Source organism: Neolamprologus multifasciatus, chromosome 23, assembly GCF_963576455.1.
Source record: "Neolamprologus multifasciatus chromosome 23, fNeoMul1.2, whole genome shotgun sequence".
Lineage (NCBI taxonomy): Eukaryota > Metazoa > Chordata > Actinopteri > Cichliformes > Cichlidae > Neolamprologus > Neolamprologus multifasciatus.
The window spans coordinates 11,676,384-11,697,234 of NC_140460.1; the positions used below are offsets into that span (position 1 = coordinate 11,676,384).

General features: G+C 41.6%; 1 protein-coding gene across 2 annotated transcripts in view; it reads left to right on the plus strand.

The window, feature by feature from the left end:
* Positions 1-20,851, plus strand: part of notch2 (notch receptor 2) — a 42,155-nt gene that overhangs the window by 5,337 nt on the left and 15,967 nt on the right. For both annotated transcript variants that reach the window (XM_085150484.1, XM_085150486.1), the window contains exons 2-5: positions 6,192-6,273; positions 18,354-18,628; positions 20,330-20,537; positions 20,678-20,811. In XM_085150484.1, coding sequence (XP_085006610.1) covers positions 6,192-6,273; positions 18,354-18,628; positions 20,330-20,537; positions 20,678-20,811 — 699 coding nt within the window. The remainder of the gene's footprint in view (positions 1-6,191; positions 6,274-18,353; positions 18,629-20,329; positions 20,538-20,677; positions 20,812-20,851) is intronic.

A 20,851-nucleotide genomic window follows, 5' to 3' on the forward strand; every position in this document is an offset into this window, starting at 1 on the left:
AGTGTTTAGTTTGTGCTTTGTCTCCCACCGCACATGCTGAGCTAAGGGTATTTTATTGCACGTTACCATGACAACTGCTTGGCCTGCTGGATATGGAGGCTTGTACAGCAATTCCAGGAAATGGGGTTACTTCCTCACTCAGCGCGAACAACTTCCTGCCCTCGGCTGTATGGGTATTTGCCCGTACTCTGGGACACTCGTTCGTGTGGTGTCTTTGTCTGCAGTTTCATAATTACTTCCCCATATCAATCCACAGCTATTAGCTCAAACTCCGTCCCGTCTCGTCTCCCTCCCTCCGTCTCACTACCTATTCGTCTTCTTTTTCTTCCTTCTTCTCGTACGAGCTCTTTAGGGACCTGTTATGGTGACTTATAAAGTGAGCACCACTAGCCAGACTCCACTTGGACTGTGGTTTCAGGCTTTTCTTTACATAGATTTTTTATTACATTTAAGTCTCAACATTTTTAGCTTTTAGGGCTTTCACATGAAAATATAGGAAGCTTAAAAGAACACATCGGTTTGAGAATTTCCACAAGTGCATTCTGAACTCGACAGCCTGCTGGACATAACCACTGAGAAATGTCTTGTTTAACATGTTGTAGACGTGTGGTATAACCTGTGCAGAGCATAAAGGTTGATTGTGATTGCTCAGTGTCCTGCTTGTATAGTCTGTCTTACTTTTCTGTCTTTTCCTTATCAGCAGCAGTGTGTCTACAAAGCTCCTCTGTTAGGTTGCCACATATGTGTGGTGTGATATGGGGAGAGTGTATCAACCGCACATCACACCAGTGCGAGTGTCACTTTCACCCCTGAACTACATGCTGTCACAGTAATAGACGGGCATTTTGATTTCGACTGCGACTGTCTGCTGTGGGAGTTGCTCAGCTCACTTAAAAAAAAATATATCCAAAAGCAGTTGTTTTGGAGAATGTCCTGATGGCATTAATATCTGTATATTAATATATTATTATCTTACATTTCTACTTTTCTAATATATTTGAGACATTGTTCTGTGTTTCAAGCATTTTCACTATTTCCAAATCCAGAAGTGAGATTTCTCTCTTGGAGGCTGTGTTACACATTGTGTGACCACAGTTCATAGTGGGATTCTCATGTTCAAAAGGTTTGTGACACTTCCACCAGAGTCGAGCCAGAGTCACCAATGCTGGTGATTGCTGCCACTGTAATAAGCCCCGATTGTATCACTGCTCCCTCGGCCACTGTTGTGTTTATGTCTGACTCTTCACCATTGTGACTGGTGTCACCATGACAGAATGCTGCCAGTGCCTGAAAAAGGCTTTTAACAGACTAATTAGTGTCATCTGAAGGTGACAATAATACTAAAAGACGACTGTGTCAGCAATGATGAGCTTGCCTTTTCTCAGCACCCTAAGTACATTGAAAACTCTATAAGTGCGGTGCAGTTTTAAAGGCAAGAGTTTTCTTATTTTAGAACATAGCAGCACACAGATTTACTGGTACAGGGCCAACTTTAAAAAACCTGACAGCTGACAGAGTTATATTACATCATGACATCAGGTAATTGTGAAATCGTTTTATTTCCATCCTGTTTACCACTATAATCACATCTGGTTCAATTATGGATGAGCTCCTTTCATGGTTGATAAAAGCCTCTAAAATCCACAAACCTGGCTTTTATCTACCCCGTGAAAGGGCACAAGTAGCTGTTTTTCCCAGGTTAAGTGAATTTTTAGTATTCCGTGGGTATTTATTAGCCTCTCTTTTGATTGTTACTGATGAAAACCGGATGCCTGGATCAACATGCAAATGTTTTCGCTGCAGCACTGCAATGTGCTCAACTAGAGTGTGCACAAAATACCAAGAGATGATAATTGATTTGCAAAAGGAAACAGGTAAATGATGTTATCGTGTTTTTTGAACCAGTGGAAGAATTACTTAGATTTAGCAAAGCTAAACCAGACCAGAATCCAGGTCTGTTCAAAGAATTCAATTGAATAAGTTTCAGTTCACAGTAACAACATCCAGAGTGCACATTACCCTTTTTTGAGACAGCTGGCACTGCTGTTGAGAAATCAGCTTTGTTCTTTAGGCTGAAATGTTTGAAATGGCTAACACCAACAACTTAGGAGGCTAACATAATGTAATTGTAGCATTAGCAGGCTACTCTGTAACACGCGCTAACATTTAAGTCTACCTTTTGAAACAACTTTTTAAGAAAGGAGTTTGGATAGTACTGACTACTATTAGGTAATAATACTATATTTCTGGTATTGTGCCATTCCAATAACAGATCCATTTTACAAGTTTAAATAAGGCCGTAATGTGTGCTGCACATAATACAATGAAAGCCAAAATAAATGTTCTCTATGCAACTTATTTCTGTGCAGCCTCCTACAGTTTTGAGTGTGCAATGATGTTAACATGCTCAAAGCATGAGGACAGTCTGAAGAATAATCTTCACAAAGGCACCTGTACAGAGTCAGCTTCCATCACCAGGGATCACTCACAACTCTGTTTCAGTCTTATCACGCTGCACAGTCTATAAATCTGCTTTTGTACTCACTCATGCTTTGCCGTCTTCTTTAAACACACACGCACACACACACACACGCACACGCACACACACACCCACACACAACACACACACACACACACACACACACACGCACACACACACACACACACACACACAGTTTGAAGATAAGGTAGCAGCAAGCGAGAAAATGAACAAGGGCTTTTGTTCCAAGGATCCAAATAATCACGAGCATTCAGTCAGGTAACTTGTGTGTTCCTTCACAGCTCACCACATCTGGTGGTAGTTTCACTGTTGACTTTGTCGATCGAGTCTTATCAAGGCTCTCATTCCTGGGAAATGTTCCTGTCCATGGATCATTGATAGTAAAGTGTGAGAACAACTAGGTGGAAGGGATACAATGTTACCAGTCTGGATTACAATACGCTCATCAGTCATATGAATGTGTGTGAACCAATTGTTTTTATTTTGGAAAAACAGATTGCTAAACTGTTTTCCAACCTTCCCGTCCGGGAATTGGTAACCTGTGTAGCGTCGGGTAATTCAGCTGTGTGTGTGCGCACTTTTTAAAATGGCGTAATAAGAGGCAGGCTGTCCCAAATCTGGTAAGATCATTGCATCTGGCATTACGACAGCTTGTATGGGAAGCTCGTCAAACCAGTCGGGGGATGAGAGCACAGTTTTCCGGTCTTTGCTCTCATGCTTCCATTCTTTCATTCCATCTGCCTTCATACACCCGTCTTCTCAGCTCATCATCCTCTATTCACTCAACTAAAGAACTCACCAGCAAAACACAGCAAAGTTATCTGCTAGAAGACTAGTATCCGGTGTTAGCGAAGTGGAAATCTTTGTAATCATTTCTATAAAAGCAGATAAAACATGACTTTTACCTGACATTATGACTTAAAAGTGATCAAAACAGAAAAAAAAACTCTAGGGTCACATGTCTTAACCACATAAGTGTGGATTATCTTCATTGTGTTAATATGTATGCATGATTTTTAACCAGGGCAAGCGCAGACGCTGTGTGTCAACAGAAGTGGTCCCAAAATAGCACGATATAGTCTGTGGTCTGTCATACAGCAACAGCAGTCTGATATCAACTCACACTGAAGTGCAGTGGATGCCTGTGCAAGTGTGCATATCGTGGGTAGCATGTGTGTGTGCATGCCTGCTGGGATTATAAATTTCACTGTGGTTTATGTACGATATCCCCGTGTCTAATGTGCTATGTCCATCACCCTCACTCTGAAGCATAAGTCTCCTGGACCAGACAGTGAATACACAGCACTTTTCAAATAAGCTGTGTGCAAATTTATCAATAAAATAATCATAATAAACAGGATTAGCTGTCATTACTGCCCTCGTGGCTTTTTAACTTGAGTGACACTGTGATTAATCTAGACTCAGGAAATAACACCACTGCTGAGCGCACTTCCTGTAATGCAATGACTGTTTTGTGAAGACATTGTTGGCGTTTCTTCTAAATCAGCTGACCTACCCTCAGTTTTGTAAAAAGAGCTCTGTTCTGCAGAGTGGGGATGCATCGTATAACCACCAAACATGTGAGACTATAAATGAAGCAAAGTGCTAAGAAACATTTATACAAGTGCTTCTAATAATTTATGACAGTTCTGCTTAATTAATTACAGATGTTAAACAATGGCCTCCTTGATTTAGCTAGCATATCACATTTACAAATAAAGGCAGAGAACACCACACTTCTGTCTGGCATGTTGGGCTGCCGTGGTGTGCATGAAGACCTCCTCAGCCATGTGTCTTTGGCGGCTCGAAGGCTGCACAATGGCTGATGTGTCTGGTTATGAGTGTCTCACTAGTGTGGAGAGAGATGGTCTTTGTTATCTTCATCAACGCTCATTTTTGTGTGTCTGTGACCACTGCCTGATTTCAGACTGCCTCCGCATAGCTGGAGAGATGAGTTGCGAGCCCCCCGACTTATGTCTCTGTAGCAGGGCAGGAAGGAAAAAAATTGCAGTTCTGCTTGGAGGGTTTCCCTCACAGGGGAGAGTGTGCGTCTGTGGTGGTGTTACCATTTAATGGGGAGAAACCTGAACGAGTTTTAAATACTCACTTTTGAATTTCAAAGAGTGCGAGCGAAGCCGGGGCTTCCCACCTTTGAGGAACATTTGAGTCATTTAACAATGCTACTTCTTTGATGTGCACGAAAATATTTTTCGCTTTCATGTCATTTATTTATTTCTGTATTTAGACACAGTCATAAACAGGAAGTCATGAATGAAATTATGTACAGCAATCCAATCATTGTACCAACACATTTGACAGAGTTATAGCAGTACAGCTAATTGTTAACTTGTTTTTCTCAAAGTTGTGATAGTTATGGTATTAATGGAAAACTCTTGACACTTTTAGAGTACATCTGGGTCAGCTCCTTAAAAATACCCCCATAGAAGGGGAGTGGACACTCCTTGACAGAGTGGGTTTGCCTCAACCATTAGATGTGGGTGGTTATGGTAAGAGGTGGCGCTGGGACGACCTCAGTGAGTCCTGCCAACGCCCAGTCATGTTTTTGAGCGATTCCTTCCTCAAAAAAAGAGACATTAAGTCATTAAAAACAAAACAAAACAAAAAAACCCCAAAATGCTGCCATGGTGGCAGGTCATTTATTTAGAACGGTAACATTATATTGTGTTGTCAAGATAAAAACTGAAATGTTAGGGTGCTTACTGAGTAGCATGCCAATGTTACAGTTAAATTATGTTTGTATAAAGGTTTAATGTTAGGCCAAGGTACAAAAGGGATTTCACAGCAGCAGCCTTCTCAAACAAAATGATAACATAAGCAGGATAACACTTTAATGTTTTCACTGTGAAATTAGTCAATTTGAATTCTTTGAATGGAACCTCTATGTTGATCCTTGCTTCATTTAATTGGAATTGGAATTTGGACCTCCCATGGTCCAAAAAAACCAGTCACATTGTTTTGCAAACCGGTTATTCCTCGGTCACCCCCATCCCCTCACATACAAAGTATTTCTGACTCTCTCATCAATGACTCAGAGGAGAGTTATGAGTGCATATGCTGCCTGGAGCGGCGGTCCCCAACCTTTTTTGTGCCTCGGTTTAATGTCAGGCAATATTTACACGGACCAGCCTTTAAGGTGTCGCAGATAAATACAACAAAATAAAATGATACGACCAAGACAAAAACTGTGGTATTTTGTAAATATAATAATAAATGCGAATTCACTGTGAAATTGTGTACCCTTATTCACTGCGTCCTCCTGAAATGCGCCAACAACATTGAGAGTAACATCCTCCTTTCTGCCCCTTAATGCTCTCTGGATGCTAACGTGTAAATATTTCTTTCAAAATAAGACACACAGACTCACGGACCGGTACCGGACCTAGACTACCAGTACCGGTTTGTGGGAAAACTGAGGATTAAACATGTTTCTCCTTTACCTGGCAAGATTTTAGAACATTTATTTTCAGCCTATACAAAAGTTCGCATTTCACTGAGAAAACTGTTACTACTCTTTACTCTTATAATATGAAGATGTTGCACATGCATGATAGATGACAACACAGATTGGTTTATAAGTGGATGGTCTGGCTTAGCATTGGCATTTATTTAGAAAGTGTTGTGTATATGAAGTGCCTTTCTGGTCTTAAAACTTTGCTCTTGTCTCTTGCAGCCCTGCAGTGTGTGGATGATAAGGCACCTTGTGTAAACAACGCTACATGCCTGAAATTCAGCAATGGCACTGAGTACTGCAGGTAAGATCCACTGGCCGGGCCTGCAACCAAACACAGCTACACCTTTAGTTTAAGTCATGCTGCACACACTTTAACAACACTCAACAAAAAGCGTGAGCACAGCAGTTGACATGCCTCATAAGGGGGGACTGTTGGATGTGAAAGCCAGGAAAAAAGGGGGTTTTAGATCAACCCCAGCCTATTCATGGGACCATGAGGTTTTGCTCAGACACGACTGGGGGAATAAAAGACCGCTCTGTCTGACAAAGTACTGGGAACAATACCAACACACACATTTCCACCTCCAAGATTTTATTTCTGGGACATTTCAGGGGTTTTGTTACTCTCTCTTGTGTTTCTGTAGAATTGATCGCTCCAGGCTCTGCCAACACATTTTACTGCGCACCTTTCTTTTTTTTTGTTTTTTGATTTGAGTGGGATGTCAAGGTTGGTAACATTTTTATTACAGGAGAATAACGAGGACAAAAAATTAAACTGAGGCTTGAAACGACCTGTGAATGAGTCTCCTCGTAGCCGTGGTGTAATCACACCAGAGAAAGGCCCACAATGTAAAGGAGTCCAGTGGGCCGCTTGAGCTAAGCCTTCCACTTTCTGACAGCATAGGGTAGTTTGTAATTAAGACTGTGTAGTCTTTTTAATTGCATTGCCACTCCCAAGCCAAATTCCAAACACACATGCACCATTGCTGGTTCTTGAAGCTGATCATATTTCATTAAATGTGATGAGAATCCTGCTGTGCGTCTGTTCCCAGAGTTTGTGGAATTTAAACACTGCTACTTGTGCAAGAAGGGACGACAACAAAAGCAACATTCCTTAATGTGTTTGACCTTTTTTTCCTGTCTGCTTCAAGGACAGATACACATTATTGCACAGGTGCCAATCTCTGTGTACACTAGTTTGTTAGTGCTTTGTGTTAATGAGAAAAGAGACACATGCAGAGGGGATGTGAGGAGATATTGCTACATCGAAATATTATCTAACATCTAAAGACAGGCTGTTTTTAGTTTGACAGATATTTCTCAGATGGAGGAAGAACATCTAGATTGTGGTGGTCAGTGGATTTTTACAAACTAGGCTTAGAAAACAAAACCAACCAACTTCAGAACTGTCATTAATATGCACAGAGGGTAATACGGCTTCATTTAATTTGACCTTTCTGCTGCTTTTCATTGGCATGTGTATCTTAAATCATTTGCAGCCTTTTAAGGCTTGACCACATCCTTTTAGGTTTTATTTTTATGATACTGTTTATTACTTTACTGCTATTTAACTGTGGTTGCAGGTTATAATATTTGCATTTTTACGTTTCTTCTACAACTTTATTCACCATTCTTCCTCAGCTCAGCTAAGTTTCTCCTTTCCTGACCACAGAGTTGGTATTCTTTCCTCTGAGTTGAGTGATCCTGACAATAAGATTAAACTGTAGAGAGGAACATTGCCCTGTAGAGACAAAGAGAGAAGTCTCTCAGTTTAGAAAGTCAGCTGACAGAGAACAGGCCTACTGATTAGGTAGTCAGACAGTTTTTCTGCTGTCTGAAGCCAAACATGAACAACACGCACACTTATGTGCACATAAAGGCACACACTTTCCTCTGTCCAGGCTTTCTGGTCGCAACTGTGTTGTATTGTCAGTCAAAAGGCTCATTGTGCAAAAAATCTAATTATGTCCCTATTAGTCTCCTCGGTGTATTAAAGGCAGCTGGTTGTAAGTAAACAGTCACTCTGGCTATTTAGCTTGGACCTGCTTAATTATGTCACATGGATCATGACCGAGGTCAACAGATAATTAATATGACAGACTCATGCTGGGTGCTGCTGAAGGACTTGAAATATTTGTTTTTGTTTCTTCACTGCATGAAAACATTTTTGGAATATGCATTTCCCGTAGTTTCACAAGCAGCATGGACGAGTAATGGATGGATGTGTGAGTGTGTGGCTCATGAAAAACTTGATCATTTCCTTTCAGCTGTTCTTTTAAGTTCATGCTCTGTGTTAGCTGTGATATTGTAAAATTTCTTATCTGGTTAGTTTCTACAGAAGAGACATGAAGGGTAGCTGTGAACCTGTCTTTAATTGTCATAACTTCATTACTGCTGTGGTAGTACATATAGAGACATTACAAGAGAGAAACACTCAAACAATCCTGAATAGAAATCTGTGGGTGAGTTCCTTAAAGGCAAAGAGGACATTTGGCCTGCACTTGCTCCCAAAGAGCCAATTATCAGCAGAATCCTGATACAAATGACTCAGTCCTGTCTTTGCATGCATACAGTAGAGGTTCAAAAGAGTTTCAATATTGTAGGAGCAGCCATATCTGTTCATTGTTGTAGTAAAGATGTAGGTAATTATGTGTTATAGTTTTATTTCCCTCACTGTATCCATATCGCAAACCAACTCTACATTTCCTACATCATGATTATAACGTTGTGCACACATTATGTGCAAGTCCTTGGTGGTTTTCATCATGTTATTTATTTATTTATTTCCCATACACTATGGCTTAAAAATACTTCTCTGAATACATGTCCAGAGGTTGTTACGGGAGACTGGCTTGTAGACGTACTTTGGTATAACACGAAACTTTGAAAAACCCTTCTGGTTAAACTGGGCAAACGAAGCACTCAACTGTTTCTGAAAGGGTCTCATGATTAATCGTTTTTACTGCAGAAGGAGAGAAATTATAAACTTCATTCCGTGTTAGGAAGGTTACTTTTAAAATGTATTCCATTTTACAACTACACGAATGTACTATTGCTCTGTGATTTATTACTATTACTGAAGGTTACTCGCCATACCAATACCAACTAGATTTTAAAATCTTGATGTAAAATGAGTAACAGTAGGTGGACATTAGGTAAAGCTGCACTTTTTGCCGCGATCTTGTATAGAAAACTATTCCGCGCGTATATAAAATGGGTCCGCGGCTCCAAACCGTAGTAAAGGGACCTCTGGCTAATACGTCGGGTTCCGTGTCGGGCTCGTAGCCGAAAACTAGCTTTACTTTGTTGTCTGGGTCAACACTGCTAGCGAGAGACAGAGAGAGGCGTTGAAAAGCTGCTCCAACGGAACTTATTGTTTCGGCGGAAAACACGAACACAGTGTACAGTCAAGTCTTAATAGCTTACTTGCAACTGGGCTTAAATACGTTTTTGAATGATAATTTTAAAAAATATTTCTTCGCGTCATTTTGCGGGCCACAAGTAGGGGTGACATGGGCCTCTTGATGTGTGTTTTGTTTGGGTTTCCACCAGCGTGGAATTACCGAAAATACAGAGAGCATAGCCTAACATATGAAACAGAAAAAGACCACCGTGTAATCCATTCATTTCAATAAAGTAACTATATTCTGAATATCACCTATTTAAACGGTAACTGTAACGGAATACAGTTACTCATATTTTGTATTTTAAATACGTAATGCCGGTATTCCATTACTCCCCAACACTGTCTTCCTATACCTTATTTGAAAGGGTGAATGTGGACAGAGTGAAACGGTAATACTCGAACCTCCACACTTCCTCTCTGCACGTGCAGTACTTTTTCAGCTTGCTTCATTTCTGCTGAGATCCTGCACATCCTCTTAATTCTGGAAAGTGTAGAACTGCTGCAGTCATGGAAATTCCTTCTGTCCAATATTTTTTTCTTTAAAGAAAAAAAAAGTGGAGAAAAAATAAAAGAAAGAAAGAAAACTACAGGTTTTTTTTTGCTGTACTATAGGAAATACAGTTTAAAATAATGGTAGTTGTTGAACGCAACATCTGAAAAGTCTTAGGATTTAATTTTTTTTTTTGTTGTACCCCCTCTCTCTTTGGATCATGAGTTTTCAACGTGCACATGGTTGTGAGAGTAACCCATCAAAGTGGATGGGAGAGGCCCGTTGGCTGGCATGTAGGGCAGGGTGCAAAAAAGCACAGAAGCTGTCTAACCGGTGACACTACAAGCCATCAGCTTGGGCGTGAAAGTCATGAGTAATTCTCTGTGCAGATTTGTGATCCAGTGTGCCCGGATAGGCATTTGTAAATGGATGTTACCTGAAAGTATATTTGGTAACAGAACAGAAACCTTGGTCATGTTTGTGGGCCTCAGCGGAGTCATGAGGGTCACATGCCGTCTGACTCACACTCTAGTTATTACCTGAGAGGTTCAAGCAAGATCGAGACGACACAGATCATCATTATTATGGTATTTTACATCCGCAACACAATCCGTGTCTTCCGCTGGGTCATGCTGCAAACTGATGAACTCTCCCTCCTTTTTAGTCTCTTTTTTTTCCTCTCTGTGTTTTTTTTTCTTCCCCCTTTACATTTCAAACCTTTTCTTAAAGGTGAGGGGAGCGTTACTGTGTTGTGTAGACCTGCTGCCTTTTTGATCTGACAGGTAGAATTAGCCCGCAGGGCAGACGGAGGAAGCGAGAGGGCCTAAACAAAAGAGGATGTCTCTTTTCAGGTAATTTGAGGAGTAGTACCTCGGAGCACAACTCCTTACTAATGATGAGAGAGGGGGGGAAGGGAAGAGTGAAGAGGGGAGTGTAATTTCCCTCTTGCTATGCCTCCTTCATCAAACTGTCACTCATTTATCCCAAGTCCCTACCACTACTTCAGGGATTTACTAGATGGCATTTGGCCTCTTAATCTTTCCATGGCATCAGTGCTGAATATTTTTTTTTAGACTATTTTCCAGGATCGTTATTGTTGAGCTCTTCACCCACTGGCTTTATTGAGTAATTCCTGCATTTGTGTCTGTGGGCTTGGAGAGCTTTATTAATGTGTGCTACCTCACATGAACTTTTTTTGGGGGTGAGTACATATCACAGAAAATACAGACAAAGAGAAAATGTGGAAAAGAAGTAATCTTTTAAAACCACTCAGTCCTTTCTGATTCACCCTTACACTCCTCCAAACCACGCTCCTCGATCAGGCGCACACAGATTTTAACTGCGTTAGGCATATGATCCAAACTAAAATCAACAAACCCTCAAGCTGGAGATTGGAACCCACAGCAGTGATTTCCCACTCTTGCTCTCCCAGGACTTATCTCCTTCCCACAGCCGAGCTAACAACACTGTAGATGTGGTTGAGACTGGAGCCATAGTGATAAGAGTTTCTTTGTGTGTGTGTGTGTGCTTGTACATGTACTCTGTCTGTGTGTCTCAGGGCACCTTAAGCCCCGGGCAAGTTCACATGCTGGCACCCATGGAAAGGTCTGAAGTTTAGATTTAATATTTGATAGTCAAGATGAAGCTCAGCGCAGCCCTTGAGTGTGTGCTTAGAGGCCCAAAAATGTCACAAGACGTGCTTCACGGCTTCAACAAAGCATTGTTTTAACTTATCACAGAGTATGAGATCGTAGGGAGACCGTGGCTCAGGGGGTTGGGAAGTGTATCTGTAACCGGAAGGTCACCGGTTCGATTCCCGGGCTCTCTGTCCTGGTCGTTGTGTCCTTGGGCAAGACACTTTATCCTACCGCCTACTGGTGTTGGCCAGAGGGGCCGATGGCACGATATGGCAGCCTCGCTTCTGTCAGTCTGCCCCAGTCTGCTACAACTGTAGCTTACCAGTGTGTGAGAGTGAATGAATAATGGCATTGTAAAGCCTTGAAAAGCGCTATATAAATCCAATCCATTATTATTATTATGAACCACTGTCATCACATTTTCTTTTATTTCGTCTGGTGTGTGAGCAAGTGTGTGGGGGGGGGAGTAGATAATCAGATTATGATGTGGGCTTTAAAAAGCTGATAGTCCCATGATTTGGGACGCCGAAATCAAATCAAGAAAGTGTGCAGTCAGTGTGATCAGTGTAAAATATAAACTGCTGCTGCTTGCAAACCGTAAGGAGGTTCAAACCTCTCACTCAGAAAAAGGAAGACTTACAAAGCAGCGGGGAATGTAGCAACCAGACCATAAACCCACATACAGTAGGGTGACAAGTGGCCCTCTGTCGCACATTCGTGCAACACCATGAGGTCAAAACTACCTCAGTTTCGTCATAAGGTTACACGTTGTCCATACGCGCAATATGTTGAAAAGGATTTAGCCAGCGTGACTTTCCTCACTTGGTTATTGCGGAAGCAAACAGCAGTCAACAAAGAAAAGCAACCGTTATCATCCGGTGAAATTCAGTCTGACTTTGCTTTTAGTTCAGCGGTCATAAATCACTGACAGACGTTAGTGAAATCCTCTGACTTTTTTTATTCCCGGCCTGTGTCCCAGTGGGAAGTTTGAAGCAGATTTCTGAAATTAAGAAATCACAAATACTGTGCTTTTGTCAGTGTTAGAGAAGCAATTAAGGGATGACTTCATCTGGAAAATGTACTGGGTTTTTCCTGCGTACACCCCCCCCCCCCCCCCCCCCCCAAAAAAAAAAGGTTTGGCCTTACCCCAAAGGAAAATCACCAGGATTGTGATAAAATATTTTTAACCAGTTTGGGTTTTTTTTTAATGTTTTTTTTAGGTGAGGTTTCATTTACTTGAGTAAATGTTTGGTTTTTATTTATTATTAAATGACAATAACATGAAATCATTTGTGTTAAGTAGGGTCGCACAGACTCATTCCCTCAGCTTTAACCTGAAGTTACTTTTCCCCTGCTCATTTCTAAAAGGACTGTGTGCAGCGTAGATCTAAATATGGACCTTTTTCAGGCCAGCAGAGCTATTGGCGGAGAATACACTTTAAACGACCGCAGAATCAGGATAATGACAGAACAACATAGAGAGATCGGTAAATGGAGCACTCAGAGACAGAGGGAGTCCTGTTCTGTGTACCGCGGCTGCTCAGATGAGCCTTTTTGGACATGTTTCTAAACACAGCCTGCGATTTTTTACCACATGACTCCACCCTGCACCGCACTCCTTTGCTCAGTCCTCGTCGATGTTTTTTTGGTCCATCTGCATGACCTCCTTCTCCTTCTAGCTCTCTCATTACCTTTGTGTCTTTTACTTCCACCTCGATGCAGCCTCTTCGTTTAATCCTGCTTCCTCTTTTTAACTTTTACATCTGCCTCACCCCCTCCCCACCCCCGCCCGTGTGGCAAAGACAATTTTGGAGCTATTCATGGTTTCTACTCCCCTCATATTTCAACCTTAATATCTATCTTTAAGCACATTTTAATTTCCCCTTCAACAACAAGCTCTCTGCTATGTGCAGAGGTTTCTGCTGGAAAGACCTGTCCACACACTGCATTTGCAGAGTGCCAGTGGAAACAAAGTCCTAACAAGACTCATTATCATTCAGTTAGAGGGCAAATGGCCCCTCTAGCATATGTGCTGGAAGCTCACTCAGTATACTACTCATTATACTCCTGGCTGGGTCTGTAGAAGAGCTGTAGAGGCTTCCAGCACAACTTCACCTACTTCCAAGGTACACAGAGCTCCAGCAGCGCTTGCAGCGTATAGAACAACTCTAATGTTTAACCGATGTGTTTCGGCTTGTAACCTTCGTCAAGGTCGTGAATAAAGTTTAAATAAAAACCATTTGTTGTGCTCTAATCACCAGCAGAGTTCATCAGTTCAGTTTTTACTGTATTGTGATGCATGTTGATACAGGAAAACTGTGATAATGTTATCAGATACACTGGGAAGCTTGGACTGTAGTTTCAGCATTTGGATTCACCTCCCTTCAAAACTGTGATAAAGTTGCAGCTCTAGTCTGAATGTCTGATCTGTGTGCCACAAACACCCTCTGTAAGCGTCTGCATAGCTAGCTTGTCTTTTTTTAATCCCTCAGCAATCTTGCAGCACAGCTTCTTTTGTGAGCTGAGGTATTTTTGCACAGAAGCAGCAGCGAGATCAGTAACATGTTCTGTACTTTACTTGTGACATCCATGCGTGCACACACACGAATAAAGTGCAGTGAATAGGCCACCTATACTCTGCCAAAGCAGGAAGTGATCCAGGGATTGAAATGTGAGCTGGTTTATGTGCTCCATTTTTCTCTCTCACACAGCTTCTCTGCGATGGCCGCGGGGGAGACCATGATGGAGTTATTAAGTGTAGCTGGGACTAGAATAGTGTCTGGAAGAAGAGGAGGTGGTGGGGTTGTATACTTGAAGGTGGAGAGGTAGGAGAAGGGGAATTACCACAAAAGAAAATAGAATTAGAGCGTGGGCGATTTCAGGACATAGGGATTAGGAGCGAAGGAGGTGGGGGATATTACGTGAGTTTGTGAGAAACAGTCCAGCCTTCATTGCTCACTGAAGTCCTCACGGCTACGGAGGTCAGCGTGAGGTAGAGGAGGAGGAGGAAGAATACGAAGAAGAGGAGTGGAGGGAGCGAGAGCGAGCACAGGATGGGGGTGCTAATGTGAACCAGCTGTGGAAACCTGACACCTCGAGAGTGGGTTAGAATGAGATCTGGAGGAGTGAGAAAGACAGGGAAAGAAGGGCTGCAGGAAACTCGGAGCAGTAGGGGAAAGCTGGAGAAAACAGGAGGGACGGAGGCCTCGTGGAGCAAAACAAAGAATCCATTAATGAGCTGCTGCTGTGTTGTTAGTAAAGGTGTCCTAATCCCTAACTATGTTCTGTTGTGCATATGGAAATTTGTCAAAGGCTCACACTGCAGTCTGTGTTTTTAGGGACAGACCCGTTTGTCAGTGCGTTGTTATCTTTTTCTCAGCGAGGCACCACTCCCTGTCAATAATGGGAATCATGCACAGCCTTGTCTGTTTGCCTCAGGCTCAAGTGAAACAGCCAGGGGCTAATAATGAGCACTCTATGTGGCAGTGAAACCTGAAGGACAGGGTAACATTTCCTGACGCTATAGCATTTGGTTTTATCAACACTGGTTAGATAGCACCAGTTGAATTTAATAGAACTCACTATGCGTCATCCCTGTTTAGGAATTTTCACAAAAAAGGCCAATCACTTGGGTGGGGGTTAAAAAATTTTCAAACAAATATTGCTTGTGTACTGAAGTAAGAGCCATTTGAAATCTCCACCAATGATGCTGAAGTGTGTGGTGCATTATGTCATATTTAAGCCTGTACGCCATCTACACACTACCCTGTTTGAGTTTGGAGTGGAAGTTGTAGACCAGCCTTTGGCCAGAGCTTTAAACCTGGCAGGGCTGGGAATTACATAGCACTCGATAACTTTGGTATCTCAATATAGAAGCTGTGTGATTCTGGATAAATGAAAGAAAAGCAAAAAAACAGGAAATATTGTTTAATCATTGGTTGTGTGTGTGGTATCACATTTCAATCAGTTGGCTTTTTCAACCATCTAAAACCATTTTGATTAGCTCCATGATGACAAGTCAGGAAGTAGTCATGATTGGCATGTTAATCTGCATACTTAGTAAAAATATTCATATTTGGCACATATGTAGTGATGACACATCACCAAAGATGGTGGTACAATTTTTATTGGCAAATTCACATAATTTTAAAATAAGCTGTTTCCACCATCAGTGTATAAAACAAACCCGTGGTTAACAAAGTTGTTTAAATAAAGCTCAAACTCGGCTACGATTACATTAAAGGAGAAGTGTTGGATTTCCCTGGACCTCGTATCACCCCAAAGTTTTAACAGTAAAGATGTGTAAAAAGTTCAGAGTGAAACATAAACCTGGCATTAATCTGGACACGCTTTTCTTTGTGTGACAGCCCGCTAACGTGATGCATGTCCGAGGGCAGACGGCCGTGTCATTACTTTGGGAGAGGTGGGCGGAGAGGTTGTCTGGGAGAAGAAAGAGCAGTCCTAATTCCCAGGACGGCCGCCTTGTTGTGATATCGCGAGCAGGCCGCGGGGAGGGACGTCTCTTTGTTTGTGTGTTTTTGTGTGTGTTGTTTGAAGGCATGTGTTTTGAAGCGTGTAGGGGTCGCGGTACAAACACACTGATACTGCAGCAGAGACGGACAGGGTGGCCATGCCTAATTTGTCTACTAGTACACTAATCTATTATCTCATCTGCCCAATTAATAAAACATAAAAAACAGAGTATGTGCAAACAAAAGACAAAAGGGGAATTTGTTCATCTCTCTCTTTCGGTAATAACCGTATGATACTTACAGCTTTATTCTGGCGCTGTTGTTCAGCAAATCCACTGAAAGTTTGTCTCAAATCAAGTGAATGTTTTATGTTTTGGGCTCATGAGTGCAAAGGTATTTTTGTAATGAAGGTACAGGGTGATTATTAGCACTATGTGGCTCATTGATGTGTTTTTAATAATTCTGGTTTACAGTTCAGGTGTTTATATTATGTGTAGTTTGGGATTAGTTCAGTTTAAAAAAAATATGAGCGTTTTGCTTGATATGTTCAATTTAGTATATTTTTAAAATCTGTGTACACAGCGCACTTATTGTGCACTGCATTTGTGAACCGTTTAGTGTTTGAGTTGGAACGTTTTCTCAGATGTTGTTTGTCATCTTTGGATGATTCACATGTTATACCAGCCAGAAGTTTCACAGATGCGATTGATCTGTGAGACTTTATGTGGCATGATTCATGACTCTCCTGTTTTCCCATGCTCTCACAACCTAATATCTTCAAGCTGCCTTGGGGTGGAGCGGCCAGCAATAAATAAGCCAGACTGTGATACTAAAGTGCAAGTAATTCCCCTCTACACTGTCTCATCCGATCTTTATGTGGGTCACAACACAAATCTGTAGTTCTTCCATTTATATATCATCCTTTAAGTTGAAATTGTCGAGGATGTTTAAGTCTTTCTTTTTTAAAAAAAAAACACAAAAAATTTTAGTAACACGTTTCTGCATGTGTGGTGTTGGATACTCGGTGGTGTATCTCTGCTGTCCTTTTTGTGTTACCTGAGCCCCTCTGGGGAGGCAGGATTAGAGGCCTCAGTAAGAGGCAGCGGGTTGCTCTGTTCCCCTCAGTCCCCAGGTGGTGTGTCTGTCACACGCAAGAAGATGACATGAAAAATAGCATACACAGGAAATTGTCTGACTTTTTTTCTTCTTCTCAGCAACAGAATAACACTTATGATCAAGTACTGTCACACATGGAGAAGTGCTAAGTGAAAGTGGGTGGGACTGAAAAAAACAGAGGAATAGAAAGTGACGAAGGGAACATTGTCTTTGATAACATGCCTAGCTGACTTATTGCGTAATACTGTAATTTTTTCTCCTCGCTGCTCGGCATGCAGCTGAATCACTTTACTGAAAAAAGGAGAAAACATGAAATCGAAAGAAAGGGGTGGTGAAGAAGAGCGGAAAAAAACACACACACACACATTTTGCAGACCAAATGTGGTGGTAATTTAAATAAGTCAAGCATTCTTGCCCATACTGTTGCTTGTTTGTCTGTTATGTATCGTTTAGCCCTTTGTCCAGGTTATTGCTAGCGCTTTCCACTTGTTGTTTTCAGTTTCTGCCATGCTGCAGTCAACAACTTCCAGATAACTCCACCTCACATCCTTCTGCTTCTGAACTTCTCCTTTGTCATGAATGACCCCAGTTTAACCCTTTGACCAAACCCAGCTTCTGCCTTTTTTCTGAGTGGGGTTTATGGGGAAACAGCTCTGGGGCTAGAGCACTTCCTTTAGTTATCTTAGAGTTAGTCTGTCAAGACACAAAAAACCCCCATTCAAAATGGCTTTACATGTCTCCTGGGTTAAAGGCATTAAACATGCACGGTGCATGCTAAGTGTTAAAAGTCTGAAGCATCTAAAAAGCTATTTTCTCTTTATGTACAGCCACACATTTTGCTAATACTCCTACTAAGGGATGTGGTTTCCCACATGCTGTTATGTAGATCATTATACAGAAATGGAAAGACAGTGTATTAGACAGTAGTGTTTACTTGTGCTGGTTTATTTGTTTCTTTGATGTGTGTGTGTGTGCGTGTGCGTGTGCGCGTGCGCGCGTGCTACATGACTCCTATACAGCTGTTACCCTCAGCGCTCTATCAGTACTCTCAGTAGTAGTCGTCTGATGTGGTGGATTACATCCACCTGAGTGAAACTCGCCCTTTTGTTTTGTTTGTTTGCGCTGTCAGGTTCACATGCTTATTTGTCTTCTTGTTAAGCTCATCTGTTTGTTGTATTGTCTGTATTGAAGGCCGATAAGCTTTCAGTTTTGAGCGTTTAACCTCTTCCATCACTGATTTGTGTTTTGATGTGTGTCCAGGTGTGCTCCCGGCTTTCTGGGGGAGTACTGCCAGCACAGGGATCCCTGTCAACCCGGCTTCTGCCAGAATGGCGGGAATTGCACTGTGACCATGTCACTTGGTGTGCCTGTACCGGGTAGTGCCACCTGCTCCTGCCCTCTTGGTTTTACTGGACCGCACTGCCAAACTACCCAGAACTCCACGTGTTACCCACACAACCCCTGTGAGAACAAAGGTCGCTGTACGCTGCTGTCGCTCGACGAGTACAAGTGTGAGTGCCCGGTAGGATGGGCAGGTAAGCTCCCGTTTGATCGTCTCTGCTCTTTCAAGAGCCTGATGCATTTTTTTAAACATCCCGTATGACTGTTATAACCAGTTATAACTTTTGGGTCTTTGAAAGATATTAATAATCTCTAATCACGTCACCACCCTCTGAGAGTCATGAGTGTCATAGCTCCGCTGTGCTGAATAGGAAGTGAGATCCAAAGAGCTAAATGTTAGTTGTTCATCCATGCTGCATTCATGAACATCCAACATCATGCTTCGTTTCAAGCAAAACAACAGATTTATTACACATTTCCACGTCAAAGCTTCCTTAATTATATTCATTATATCACACAAATACAGATGTGTTATTATTTTTTTTTATTATACATTCCACCTGTCACACTTTGCTGTGACATATATGATTAGATCTAACTCTCAATTCCTTTTTTTTTGACTCTAGAAGTACAAACCAAAATACATGTCAACGCAAGTTAGTCCCGACACCCCCAAATCATCTATCAGTGATTTATTTTTATATTCAAGAAATGAAGCGATATCAATAAAATTCTGAACCTTAGTTACTAAACATTAGACCTGGGCGATATAAGATTTTTTCATATCACTATATGTTTTTTTCATTTCAGGCAATAACGATATATATCACGATATAAGCCAAATAACTATATTTGTAAGATTTAAATGTGCCGTTGCTCACAAGTAAAATGTGAAATAATCAGCAGCTTGTTTTGATTTAAATATTTATTTCCCATAATAAGTTCAACAGGGTAGATGTACTTAAGGAACATGAGACTTTTTCAGATAAATAAAGGCAAATATTGCAAACTACACAAAAGGCAGCCGCTAAAGTTTTTAGGTTTCAAAATAGAACAAATGAAACAGGCTATTAAATTGTCAATTCCACTTAGAAACAAAATATTAATTCTAAAAATAAATCTTAGTTTGTTTTACAGAAGAACAGACAAAATTGACTAACTTTTGTCAATATCAAATAAACTGAGAACTAAAAGGAAATTCTCAATCTCTCCTTGCTGTATAGCTTAGCTTTTCAAACAGTTTTAACAGTTACTTTAGTCTTACAAAAGACGAATTAGCGCTTTCAGTCAGAGATTGAGCATGCACCGCTTTATTGTATTTCCAGACTTGCTTTCGGCACAATTTACAGTGTGCACTACTCTGTTTTTTGTCAGACTTGAAATAGCCGAAATACCTTCACACTACGGAACTTCTATGGCTCTTCCGTTCGACAATCTCTCAGGCATTGGAACCATCATCTGTTTTCTCTTCGGTAACCTTCGGTCACGCTCTCGGTTGATTTTTCTCTAGTCAGCACACTCATTTCCTCCATTAAGCGGGTGGCACGGCGGCTGGCTGCTTCCCAAACAAATACACAGGTGTGCTGTACGTAAGTCACGTGATGTGACGCTGCGGCTGTGATTGGTTCGGCTCTGCGCTAGTTAATTTAGATTGGCGGTTCTTCTTCTTTTTCTTTTTTTAAGAGGACAAGAGAGATGAGGCCTATCGCAATAGTTTAACCTTTCTATCGAGAAAAAGTTATTTCGCAATACATATCGTTATCGTTCTATCGCCCAGCTCTACTAAACATAGAACGTGGAAAGTTTGCACGCTGCTTTTCTTCTGCTTTTTAGGCGGTGTTTCTCGATCGGTGACCACTAAATCTCCGCTCTTTGTGCACTCTTGCGTCTTTCAGGAGCACGCTGTGAGTACAAGGACAGCTGTCTCTCTAGTCCATGTGCCAACGATGGAAAGTGCAGCGCTCTCTCCGGCGGCAAATACACGTGTTCCTGTCCTCCTGGTTACAAAGGTCCTAGCTGCCTCAATGACACAGATGAATGTGAAGACACGCCTTCCCTGTGCCAGAACGCAGGCCGGTGTGTCAACACCCACGGCTCCTACAAGTAAGAGCCTAGTTTTTGATACCAAATTCAAAAATGCTCAACAGTCAACAGGAAACGCTGATCAAAATTATGTCGATCTAATTTCTGCTTAAATTTGTGAAAATGATGTTAACATGTTATCTGCTCTGCCTTTGATGCAGGTGTTTATGCACTCCTGGGTATACGGGTCGACATTGTGAAAGCTCGTACTACCCCTGCTCGCCTTCACCGTGCCTGAACGGAGGCACCTGTCAGCTTAACTTGGATATGACCTACTCATGCCACTGCCTTCCCGGTAGGATTTCAGTTTCTGAAATTTAAAAAAAGAAGAAGCA